The 11666-nt window shown below is 51.6% G+C and overlaps 5 protein-coding genes across 5 annotated transcripts; 2 read left to right on the plus strand and 3 right to left on the minus strand.

Annotated features, from left to right (window-relative positions):
* Window positions 1-298: 298 nt before the first annotated feature.
* BDZ99DRAFT_457986 (Mis12-domain-containing protein) lies at window positions 299-2041 on the plus strand. The gene is made up of 3 exons (XM_033718814.1): window positions 299-428; window positions 498-827; window positions 953-2041. Exons 1-3 carry the CDS (start codon window positions 366-368, stop codon window positions 1646-1648), a joined length of 1089 nt encoding a protein of 362 aa, XP_033583036.1. The 5' UTR covers window positions 299-365; the 3' UTR covers window positions 1649-2041.
* A 351-nt stretch (window positions 2042-2392) lies between these two features.
* BDZ99DRAFT_565945 (uncharacterized protein) lies at window positions 2393-3917 on the minus strand (the record flags this gene model as incomplete). The annotated part of the gene is made up of 2 exons (XM_033727526.1): window positions 2393-3417; window positions 3502-3917. The coding sequence occupies 2 exons, from the start codon at window positions 3915-3917 to the stop codon at window positions 2712-2714; spliced, it is 1122 nt and encodes a 373-aa protein (XP_033583037.1). The 3' UTR covers window positions 2393-2711.
* Window positions 3918-5167: 1250 nt separating this feature from the next.
* BDZ99DRAFT_565946 (uncharacterized protein) lies at window positions 5168-6248 on the minus strand (the record flags this gene model as incomplete). Its single annotated transcript, XM_033727527.1, has 3 exons — window positions 5168-5643; window positions 5690-6115; window positions 6185-6248. The coding sequence occupies 3 exons, from the start codon at window positions 6246-6248 to the stop codon at window positions 5396-5398; spliced, it is 738 nt and encodes a 245-aa protein (XP_033583038.1). The 3' UTR covers window positions 5168-5395.
* A 1399-nt stretch (window positions 6249-7647) lies between these two features.
* Window positions 7648-8712, plus strand: BDZ99DRAFT_505625 (silent information regulator protein Sir2p; the record flags this gene model as incomplete). Its single annotated transcript, XM_033724123.1, has 3 exons — window positions 7648-7715; window positions 7749-8086; window positions 8138-8712. The coding sequence occupies 3 exons, from the start codon at window positions 7648-7650 to the stop codon at window positions 8674-8676; spliced, it is 945 nt and encodes a 314-aa protein (XP_033583039.1). The 3' UTR covers window positions 8677-8712.
* A 191-nt stretch (window positions 8713-8903) lies between these two features.
* BDZ99DRAFT_565948 (DnaJ-domain-containing protein) lies at window positions 8904-11515 on the minus strand. Its single transcript, XM_033727528.1, has 6 exons — window positions 11339-11515; window positions 11206-11290; window positions 10927-11153; window positions 10197-10869; window positions 9245-10144; window positions 8904-9193 (listed from the first exon to the last, which is right to left on the minus strand). Exons 1-6 carry the CDS (start codon window positions 11369-11371, stop codon window positions 9030-9032), a joined length of 2082 nt encoding a protein of 693 aa, XP_033583040.1. The 5' UTR covers window positions 11372-11515; the 3' UTR covers window positions 8904-9029.
* Window positions 11516-11666: the final 151 nt, after the last annotated feature.

The following is an 11666-nucleotide window of genomic DNA, read 5'->3' on the forward strand; positions in this document are numbered from 1 at the left end:
GCAGTAAGGAGACTCATTGGGAGCATACTGCAGGATGGGAAGCCCTGGATAGGACGAGCAGCTACTCAATGATTGATCTGGGACACGTTCTCAAGATGACAAGCCCAACAATTACTTCCCGCCCGTGATTCGATATGATGATTATGTGAACTCGTAAGCGCCCCAGTGCGCCACTATCACAACCCCAGGGCTACCCCACAGCAACCCTGCGTTGCAGAGCCCAGGCACGTGCCAGGCCGTAAGGCTGATAGTGAATTTCTAGCCGAGCAGTCGCGCCAAGACATGTAAACAACCCTCACCATCACGCCTGCTTCGATTTGCGCCGGAATGCTTGACGCGCCTCAGAACACACGCGCACTTCCAATATGGCAACCCCGAAACAAGTGCAGAATCTTCTGCTGACCGAACACTTCAAATTCACGCCCCTCGTACGCGTCACCCTTCATCCCACCCCACCTCCATGCCCACGGGACAGACACTGACGAAGCCCCTCGCAGACCCTCGTAGACGACATCATCAATGCCGTCAATGAGCGCGCCTACCACGCGACTGATGCGATCGAGGCCTCCCTGCTAGCAGCAGATCCGACGCAGCTTGGCTTCGAGTCGCGCGCGAAGGAAGAGGGCCGTGTTCCAGAGACAGATGGAGAGGGCAAGCAGGTGTTTCCAGAGGCGAAGCTAGAGATTGACGAGGGCATACACCAGCTAGAGACACTGCTGGAAAACACAATTGACAAGAATTTCGACAAGTTTGAGATCTATACGCTTAGGAATGTTTTGACCGTCCCGGAGGATGTGGTGCCGTGGGTTAGGTTGGGGCATTATGAGGTTAGTTGGATACAATGAGTCTCTGGGGATATCATGGCCCTAGGATTTTTCGTTGGACTCTCGGAGAGTTGAGAATTGGAAGCCAGGCAGGACTTTGATCATGAATCAGGACTAACATATCACAGAACCTCACCATACCCGCCCCAAACGCCACAACACCCACCCCCGAATCCCTCCAACACCTCCGCCGCAAACTCTCAGAAACACAAAAACTCCACGCCGCCCTCCTCGCGGAGAAAACCCGCAACGAAGCCACCCTCGCCCGCCTCCGCAGCTTCCTCTCGCCCCCGCCTCCACCGCCCAAGACCGAGCACTCCTCTCCCAGCCAGAACGAGAAAACAGCCGCAACCAGCAACGGCGACGGTGCCTTCGCCTTCCTAACACACACACCTGCCGCGCAGAACCTGGGCATCCAACCCCTCCCCCAAGCCTCTGTTTCCCGAGCTACATCGGGCCCTGAATCAGCCGCTGGCCCGCTAACGACACATACCACCTTCACCCTCGCGCAGCTGCCTGCACTAAGGGCGCAGCTGGAGGGGCTGAAACCCTATCTCGCGACCGCGTCACTGCCGTCGGGTCGGGAGACGACTGAAGCGGCGGAGGCGGCGAGAGAGCGGAAGGAGTACGTGGAGAGCCAGACGCGGAGAGTGCTGGAGCGGAGAGGCGTAGATGTGAAGAATGGGGGTGCGGTTGAGGGGAGGCGGGTTGCTGGGGAGGAAGTGCGGGCATTGGAGGGCTTGGTGAAGGGAATGAGTAGAAATGGGGGCGAGAAGGCGGCTGAGGGCGAGGAGGAAGGGGAAGAGATGGATACTGGAGATTAGGCAGTTCTTTTTGAGCCTCTGTTCGGGCTTGGAGTTTGGGGTTTTTGGGATTCTGGGGTTGCGGGATGGTGGCTGTGTCATCTGGGTTTGGGGTGTCAAACAGCGTTCGAGGATCAGTCGAGGTTAAACTGGGGCGTCTGGTATCCTTAGGTACGGTTTGGATGTCCTTGACGGACAGGATATGGCTCCGGTCGAGGTCTACAGCACTGGACTCTAATATTAGATTGAAGCATTCCGGACAATAGCTTCGAGCGCGGCCTCGCCACTATCGCCACGTGCTGAAGTGAGATGGCTGATTTGTATTAACGGGCTAGGGTTCAAACGAGTAAGGAGTTCGAGGCCTCGGAGTGTTGAAGTGTTTGCTTTCCTGTGACCTTTTTTTTTTTGGCGAGGGGTCTACCTACCTACAAGTCGAGCCCGACAGTCAGGTCACTTGAAAGTATTTTGAAGGGAAACGGAGTATGTTCGATTCTCCAAGTCAAGCTCCCTCCACCCGCTAAGCTTCTTTCAAAGCAGCACGATGGTCTGACTCTGCCACCTTTCTCATTTGCGTCCTTGGGAGCTTCACTTCCTATCCAGATTTCTGATCCCTGTGCCGAAGCACCTCAGACAGTGACAAGCAAGTGTGCATACACTGGATGTGCGACCCCTCGCTCGAGATTTTATCTGTATGTTGAGGGACTGCCCGTGGTAGGGGAGAATTGTAGGCATATTTCCCGCAACGCGAAGAAATCTGCTCGTGTCCCTTAATCGTTTGGGATGGCCTGGCGAGTTTACAGGTCGGTCAAAAGGATCCCATATGCATTTCGTTTCAGCATCTTAAAAACATGTTGAATATCCTCAGACGGCGACAGCCACATGTACGCCGACATCGGTCACAGCTTTGAATTGATCAAGAACACATGAAGCATACACCCGAGAAAATGTCCTGAAACGCCGTGGCAAGCACATTGAGGGCCTCGATTCGAGTATAATTACCGTTGTAAGGACCCATGGCGTCTCCCAGCACCATCAAGGCCATGTCCAACAAATGACGCCTAGAGCGTACAGGTACCGAGACCAGTCACTCATCACCGTCGCTGCGTAGAGCCTCTCTCAAGCGACTAATCGCCTGATTCAGATCGTCCTCATCTGCGACCGCAACAGCAAGGCCTTTCCGGAAGGTCTCAATTGCGTTCTTCAGCTCCGCAGATGCGTTCTCGCCCATGTACTCTGCCTCCTGCTCCGCCTCTCGTAGCCTACGTCTTGTTATACTGACGCGATTCCAGTAGCCTTCAATAGCTGTTGGGTATGTTGTATCTTCCAGCTCCATGGCGAACTTCGTTGCATCAGTCGCCAACTCGTCCAGAACATCCTTCATGCTCGACCACCGGTTGCCTTCCAGAGAGATATGAAACTGCAGGAGCAAGAGGCCGGGTTTGGTGATCGAGGATCCATTGATAGACATGGCCGCATTGTACCAGATGTTGGGCTGATACAAGACCTTTGAGCGGAATTCAGGCCGATCTAGAACTTTGGCGAGCGAGACGCGATCCCAAGCTAGATCCATAGCTACGACAGAATCAATGCCGGAGTCGAACATTGGCAATCCCATTACTGCGACCAGAAGTTTGAGGGACCAAGGGCAGACCCTGAGAAAGAAGACCGAGCTGCTGAGGCCGTAGGGGTGGTTGGCGACGAGCATATTAACGTCCGCGAAATCAGGCGGCGGCAGGAATATGGAGAGTGGGATCAGCGGGTTGAGAAAGATGTTGTTGGCATCAAAGTACCTGCAATGGTTGGGTCACCGGTCAGTAAACTGACATGAGTTGGCTGTAAGAAATGGGCCTGTAGGGTCCGGGTCTCACACATACATGATCCATTCAATCCTTTCCTCTTCGGGCTTCGACAACTCCTTCGCCACCAGCGTGAACAGATAGGCGAACTTGTTCCAATATCCGTTGGTAATACTCTGCCTCAGGACGTGCATCTCATAGCCGTAGTTCGTGTTGTGGAGTCTGTGGGTTTGCATTGCGCCTTCCAGGATTTCGTTCTGAGCCCCGTACAGCATCGACGCTTTGGCGATTCGCACGTTCTCCTTCAACTTGGATCCATTGTGCAGTACTGGGAGGCTCGGCTTGAGGACTGGAAGACTCGGCTTGACATATGGAAGGCTGGACTTGGCACGGCTGACACGGAGGACCGAGGACACGAGGAAGAAAGCTGCTATGGCGAGGATAATGCCGCGATACTTGAGCCAGTTAGATCTTTGAATGATTCTTATTCGCATGGCATGTTTTGAAACCTCAATCAAGATCTGCTAAGTTAAGGGGGAAAGTTCGATACTATGAAAGTCATCAGTGAGCAAAATGGTTTCTTCTTGTTTCGTCCTCTCTTGCAACCAGAACACAAGCAGGTCGTGCGCGGTGGGAAGCGGGGGCGATATGTAGCTTACCCTTGTTAAGACGAAGCATGGTGCCGAATGGAACCACAAGGTACCTCCTCCTAGTCGCACGTCGGTAGCTTGCAGCGTGAAGTAGATTGCTAACAACTGCTTCAGTGTTGATTATCTTGGTTAGCAGGCCTGTGTAGATCAGCTGCAAGGTCGAGTAGTGACTGATATGTATGCTTGTTGAGTCGTGAGCTGCCCATTAGCTGTCGAGCAAATTGGTATCCAGCGAGGGGTCGCCAAGCTTGATGGCCAACTCTCATCACTGCTTCCCATCAGATCGCACGGGAGCTCGAGTGGTGTTGTTGGTCCGTGGACGCGACGCAAGTGGTCTCATTTAAAACGATAACGCTAACACTACTAGCGTGACGGAATATGGCGGCAAAGTAATCGACCCCTCACACCTCTCAAACGACACCGCTAGGGATGCAGACAGAACCCCCTTTACAGTCATGATACCATCTCGATTTCCAAGCGCCAGCTTCTAGTACAGTATTCTACGATAATAGTGACGCCCTTCGCACGTTCATCGGAATTCTTGTTTCCAATTTGAGGTAGTAGGCAGAGTCGAAACGGATCTCCGAAACTTGTCTCGTTGCAAAACATCGAAAGGAAACATCCCTGAGAGGCTTCAGGCTCTCTGAGCGATCTTGACTGGTTCATCATACCGGTCCTGACACCGTACGAGTGTCACGGAAAGTACTTGTACCGATGGGAAATAATTTTGCTCGAGTACAAGTACGCTGTTTGTCCCTCCGTTTTTCTTCTGTCCTCCCAGACGAGATGTCGATGTTGAACTAAAGTGCCACCTCATTTCCGTTTCCATATCTTCTTTAGATGAGCACGCGCTATTTACGAGCCGAAAGTGGATCCTGCCGATGCAAAACTCCTGAGTTCCTCTGAAGACTCATCCGTTGGCATGGACATCAGCAACCTTGGAAGCCTGTCGAAGCATATGCTCTTTTCCTCGATTGATCCTCGTATTATGTCTGGGAAGACTTTGGTATTCCAGTTTGTTACTATCCCTTCTCTCTTCACGTGGCTCAGTCAATTCATTGTAAGGAAATGAATTCTAGATTTCAAACTATATCATTCGACCCATATTTCCATCTCATGTACGGAAAAGCCCAAGGTATCGAGATTACAATTCTCATCGAAGATCCGGCAAAACAAGCTGGCTTGTCTACAGTTTCCTCCACGACTCCACTTCCCAACACTCATCAACATCTGTCACATAACCAAGAACGCCAGGATCTGCGGAGAAGGAAGACAACCGTAGTCTGATCTAGCGAAGGACAGCGATTAGACTGTCTGGCCGACTATGAGATGAGGCCGGTGGCCTCGGCCAGCAGCGCCTGAATTGGATCGGGGTCGATCGAAGTCCACGTCGGCGCAACATCTGCGAGAGTGACAGCTTCTGTCGCGTTGGCAGCGTTGCCGACGCCAGTGCCCGTTATCTGTGCAGCCGCAGCGGTGCCGACCCCGGTAGCAGCGGCGGCGCCCGTGCCCGTGCCCGTGCCCTGTGCCCCTCCTCCAATGCTTGCAATGAGAATGGAGGCGTCGGAGACTTTTACAGTTAGGATGAATGATGGGCCGAAGGACGAATTACTTACTCATGATAGTGTCCGTCTTCTTCTGTCCCTTATTGGCAATGATTTCGCTTTGTGCAAAGATAAGCTCCTGGACCTTGTTGCCCTTGTTGTCCGCAATCTCTATCACGACTTTTTGCACCACTATGAGTATGGTCGTGTTCTTAGAATTTTTCTTCTTATAGGCGCTCTTTCTCTTCTTGTTTTTCTTCTTATTGTTGGAACTGTTCTCTATCAAGACCGTCTTCACCTGCTCCACGATAGCGACGTTATTTCCCTTTTGAATTTCTTTGATGTTGATCTGTGTAATCTTGATTACGTCGGTGTTGCCGTCTCCTTTCTTCTTGCTTGCCCGCTTTAAGGGAGGGAAGACCTCAGGAGCGGGTAGAGCTGGAGCATTGTTTGGATATCGAGCTACGATATTGCCGACTGGAAACGATGGGTATGCAACTGAAGGTAAGAGTCAGGTAAAGTACACCCACAGAGGTAGTAGGAAATGCTGTCTAAGAGTTCACATACCTGCTTGAGTAGCGAAACCTGTCGCTAGCGCTAGCACAAGAGCTGCTGACTTCGAGAAGAACATAATGGCGATAAGAGGTTATGAATTACACACAAAGAACGTATTAGGTCGGATAGAAAAAACCAGCGCTGTCACAGACGCGAAAGAGTGCAAGGTGCTATCGAAGCAACGCAACTATCAAAGCTGCAGAAGAGAATGTGAAAGAAGGAGTGAAGATTAAGAGCCTTAAGGAATGTCTCGTGTGGGGAGTGGAACGTGGTGGAGTCGAGGTAGGAAGGGAAAAGCGAAGACGGCAGATCACAGCTTAAGAAGACCTCGCTCAACCCCCGACCGCCCATCAGCGCCCACCGTCATGCGATTCGGCCACTCGCCCTCCCGAAAGCCTGGCCAAGGCCCTTGAAGCATATCAGCGGGAAATTGCTGTGACTGTTTGGCGTTTGCCTGAAGCCGTACGTATGCCTCAATGCGGTGCTAAAGACATGGGCCAACTGCTGCAACTGATCCTCGAACGCACATGGAAAGCCCCTAGGAAGTTGTGACGGAGGTTTTAGAGGTGAGAATTTGAAATGTCGAGACTGGGAACGTGTGAGGCTTTGCAGAAGCTGACGTGGTTGGTGTACAGCCGGTGTGGTGCAGGGGGAGTTCGCGACAGCACTGAAACTGTCCTAGTCGCGACGTTGGATCTGCAACGCCAAGTCGTCAAAACCACATCTAGGTTAAGCTTAATTCGAGCTTAAAAGTTTGCTCTATACGGGGCTAAGCTTCATGCTTGTCGCTCGGGAGCGACAGCTTCCAGCTGGGCGGACGCTAGAATGGCGGTGATCACTGTTTATCAAATCGCGTGAATGGCACCATTTTTACACACAACCATTCGCTCGAAAGGGCTCCGTTCCAATATTAGAGAAGCGCCGACTCTCAACTGACACTTCAATCAGGGTTGACAGACTCGGAAAACAGAACGTGACGTTTGAAATGCGAAGATACTCATGATATTCACGTGACTGCCGGAACTAGTTAGGGTAAATTCCATCATTCGCTCAACCAGACCTCACGAAGACTCGTCACCAAAGAACTGAACGTATAGCAGATGCACAGACACGCCCATAGACGTAGCTTCCAAGGTCCTCAAGTCGAAGGTGATGTCAGCGTACCAGTGTACGCTTCCTAAAGCTGTTGCATGACTCAGACGTGCCCTACACTCTAGATATATATTCCATCCTAATTCTTTCCTTCCACTTTTCATCGTTTCGCCGTAATATTGATAAGCTTGTGTAAGAGCCGCTTGAAGTAATTCAATACATCTCATTCTCAAGATTCTCGAAGAGAGGTAACTTCGCCACCTTGGCCAGCGTTTCCCTTCGCCAAGTCAACCAAAGATATACAAATAGAGAAATTCTGTAGCTCTATTCCCATACAGCTTGTCCAATAAGCTAAACGTCGCCTCCAGCTTTCAGCATCCAACATGGTCGAGAAATCTGCCCAAGTTCCGTCGAGGAAGTCCTCAAAATTCCAGAAAGAGCTGCAAGACAAGTACAAAAAGCAGCAGAAACGAAAGCTCAAGAGTTCCATCGAGCTTGACCCTGCCATCAACATTGACGAATACACTTCTTTCTCGGAACACTTAAAGTCCTCTACTCGGATTCTTGCGCTTATTGGCGCTGGCCTATCCGCTGCATCTGGCATTCCCACCTTCCGCGGCGCTGGTGGTTTCTGGAGGGAGCACGATGTGACCGATCTCGCGAGTCCCGAGGGCTTCTACAGGAACCCCAGCCTAGTCTGGCAGTTTTACAACTACAGGCGACACCAGGCACTGAAGGCGATGCCGAATCGAGCACACGTTGCCCTTGCGAGACTGGCGAAGCAAAAGCCTGGGTTCCTGGCAATCACGCAGAACATTGATGGTACCTACAGGGATACAACCCTCTTGATATGCCATCCCTAACAAACGCAAGGTCTTTCTGAACAAGCCAACCACCCACCCTCCCAACTCGAGCGCATCCACGGCTCCCTATTCGAGATCCGCTGCACGAACAGAGACTGCGACTTCCAAGAAACCAACTTCACAGACCCCATCGTCCCCGCTCTGCAGCTGCCAGAAGACCAAGACATTGGCGACGTCAACTTCCCACTGCGCGAAGTCCCCCGAGAAGAGCTTCCCCACTGTCCGAAATGCACCGACAGCCTCCTCCGTCCTGGCATCGTCTTATTCGGCGAAGCCGTGCCACAGCCCGTGACCGAGCGGATTGGAGATTGGCTTGACCAGGGGCAGATCGATCTGATGTTGGCCATTGGGACGACTGCTATTGTGTATCCCGCAGCGGGTTACATTCATATCGCGAGAGTCAACCATGCGAGGGTTGCGGTGGTGGATATGGAGCCGAAGGATGGGGATGATGTTCAGAGGGAGCAGGATGGCGACTGGTTCTTTCAAGGCGATGCCTCGGTCATCGTTCCAGAGTTGCTGAAGGAGGTGATTGGTCGAGTGCCCTAGGTCAGAGGATAGCATAGGAAGAGGGTTATTGATGGGCAAACGAAGTTTTGGGGCGATGCAGGCGGCCCTCTTTTCAGCCTATTCCAGCTCCTATTCATCCAGGAGCGTGCCTCGAAGCACTATCAGAGACCTGGACGAAGATGTATGCTGCTCGAAAACGCGAATTAAAGCAAGTCTTCACGTCGTCTTATCGACTCATTGCCACATCGGAGCATTCTTTCAGTGCTGAACTTGTATACAGACTGTTATCGTACTGTGAAATTTGCATTGCTATACATCGATGCTACCTAATAGCGTCGATAAACGCCTAGAAATGCATATGATAACTCCAAACCAGTCCTGACTGTGCCTACTTACTCATCATCCGTGTCGGTATCCGTATCGGTTTCACTCTCCGTGTCGACGTCGCCTTCTGTATCGCTGCCGTCACTCGAATCGTCTGCGTACCGTTTCTTTGGTTTGGTGGCCCCTGGGAGACTGCCCGACTTGAGTGTTCGCAGCTGCCCTGCTACAGTGTCTGAATTTATATTAGAATCCGAGTTGTCAGAACTCCAATAGGGCAACTTACCCTCATCTGGCTCGCTTATCTCATCGTCCTCTCCCATCTCTTCGGCCTTCGATGCCTCTTCGACTACTAGTGTCACTTCCATCTTGGTGTCCATTCCGACGTAAGAATCGCACACTAGATGCATAACAAAGGTGTATCGACCAGCTTGTGGGGGTGCGCCGAATTGCATCTTGAGAGTTTGAACATTGAAGGTAGGTTTTCCACTCTCGTCTTGAAGTGGTTTGTCGAAGGTTGAAAAGGTGAATGGCGGCACTGCGATCTTGCCTTGCTTGCTGTCCGCAAGGAATACATGCCAGCGCGGGGAACGGTTTCGGGCGAAGTACGGGGCATGGGCCAGCGGAGGCTGGATAGGCTTCTCGCTAGATTTATCGTCCTTGCGCCCAGTGATGGCAGCCACGTCACCTTCCGGGGCGTCAATGTCTTCGAGATCTGACTCCTTAACAGGAGGGACGTTGACGCTTCCTGGAGGTATTATGCGAGCCTTGATGACGAATTGGACCAGACTACTGGGAGTAACATAGCGTTCTCCCACAACCTTGAAAAACGTCTTTTCTACGTGCAAGAATGGCAATTGCGAGGCTGTTGCGATGGCGTCTTTGTACTGGTCTCCAGTGAGCAGACCAGGACCAGTTGCTTGCTTCTTCCTTAGGTCAGCCGAGAGATGCATGAAGTCCTGGATTGACATGTGCCTCCTGGAAGCATCTCCTTCGACGGCTTGGACAACTTTTGTTGTGAAATAAGGTAATTGTAGTAGTGGCGAGGCGCTAGGTGGAACAGCTTGTATGAGGTTTTGAGAAACGTGGTATGCTGACAGGACAGGGCTCGTCATGCCATACGCGAGAGATATCGCAATAAAAGATTCGTTGAGCTGAAGGGCAATAGGTGCGACCTCGAACTTTTCTGCTGACTGTTAGTCTACGATCAGGGTTAAATAGGATATGCAGGTACTTGCCGTCATTCAGAGTCTCGTCATCCAACTCGATGCGACCTAGGTATGCCCACAACAACGAAAGCACCTTCCGGCGCGTGCCATCTAAGTTTTGCAATGTCCGGCGATCCTTTTCATCCAAACCTGCCTTCGATTTCAACGAGATCTCACCCTCTTCCAGGATCTTCTGCTCCACTTTCGAGGCACCATGATCAGCTTTGTTTCCCTTCAAAATCTCGTTGAACTCTTCTCCGCTGCTCAGGACTCCAATTACAGCGCCGTCTCCCATCTCCGGTTTGTATTCTCGGAAAAGGTGTCCAGCACTCGCAACAAGCACTCTATCCCTCGTGACGCGCTGTGTTCCATACCACCACTTGCCCACAAAATATGGCAGAAGTGCACCCAGGAGGAGCGCGTAGACAAGCAAGACGTATTTGCCGTGACCTTCGGTGACTATCCATTTCGGCAGCGCAATTCCTATACTGAGACTCTGCTTGCCATCGGGATGGCCGAATTGAAGGTAGTTGTTCCGGATTTCTTCGTCGGTCAGAGACTTGAACGCCTTTGTGATCTCCACCCAGTGGTCGTTAATTGATTCTTTGGTGATGTTCCTGGAAGCGTCTTCTCGGGCTTTGTCGGGATGCTCGGTAAGACTGAGTCTTCGATAGTGGGATTTGATCTGCTTCTCGGTGGCGGACTGCTTCTATGTTAGTCGTTGCTTCAGATCTGCCGTGCAATGCGGTGCCAAACTCGCCCTTGCTACCCCCAAGACATCATAAGGATCCCAGATCTTGGGAGTCGTCCTCGCAGTGACGACCATCAAGTATATCATCCACGCAATCACTAGCCATCCTACCAGGCTGACTATGAACCTCTTCAACCTCCTCTCCCGCCTCTTCTGCTTCTTCTTCTGTCCCTCAATAAGATCCGCATGTTCTGGGGTGAATTCCGACTGTATTCGAGTCGCAGTATTCTCCAGCTCTAGGTAAAGTCAGGAAACTTGAGTCCTTCGGCTGGACTAAGTGGAATGTACCTTTGCTAGGTTTTAGGAGCGAGTATGTGACGGGAACCGTGACTAGACTGGTTATAGTGAGGATGAAGTAGGGGAAGAATTGGGCCTACGCGCGGTCAGCTCTACTCGTAAAAAGGTCACAGACTATACTGACGTCCCTATCGTAGTTGTAATCCGTGGAGGACATGGCGGAGTCGCGAAAGACGCTCTTCCGCGATGCTGGTCTCGATTCGCTTTCACCAGTTTAAAGAAATCAAAACGTATCAGGAGGACAGAGGGTGCTTAACGCCGCGCGAAAAGGGAAGAGCCTTGGAAGGAGCGTGGTGGTGTTGCGGCTCAAAGAAAGTCGCGAATATTTAACCCCACGACTTCTACTTGACAGTTCGAGGACACATTTCGGGAGAGGCTTGGCATTTCCACGTGACGTAATGTCTCCCTAATTTCCTCCCTGCCATCTCTTCTGCAGTTACTGACTAACTGTC

This window comes from Mytilinidion resinicola (genome assembly GCF_010093595.1).
Source record: "Mytilinidion resinicola strain CBS 304.34 unplaced genomic scaffold BDZ99scaffold_2, whole genome shotgun sequence".
In the NCBI taxonomy this organism is placed as follows: domain Eukaryota; kingdom Fungi; phylum Ascomycota; class Dothideomycetes; order Mytilinidiales; family Mytilinidiaceae; genus Mytilinidion; species Mytilinidion resinicola.

Excerpts from the sequence above, each read along its gene's own strand:
- BDZ99DRAFT_457986 (XM_033718814.1), top strand. The coding sequence starts at position 366 with ATGGCAACCCCGAAACAAGTGCAGAATCTTCTGCTGACCGAACACTTC. Across the intron at positions 429-497 it reads ACTTCAAATTCACGCCCCTC|ACCCTCGTAGACGACATCAT; the intron begins GTACGCGTCACC and ends AGCCCCTCGCAG. Across the intron at positions 828-952 it reads TTAGGTTGGGGCATTATGAG|AACCTCACCATACCCGCCCC; the intron begins GTTAGTTGGATA and ends AACATATCACAG.
- BDZ99DRAFT_565948 (XM_033727528.1), bottom strand. The coding sequence starts at position 11,371 with ATGTCCTCCACGGATTACAACTACGATAGGGAC. Across the intron at positions 11,291-11,338 it reads ATTACAACTACGATAGGGAC|GCCCAATTCTTCCCCTACTT; the intron begins GTCAGTATAGTC and ends GACCGCGCGTAG. Across the intron at positions 9,194-9,244 it reads GATAAGCGAGCCAGATGAGG|ACACTGTAGCAGGGCAGCTG; the intron begins GTAAGTTGCCCT and ends ATATAAATTCAG.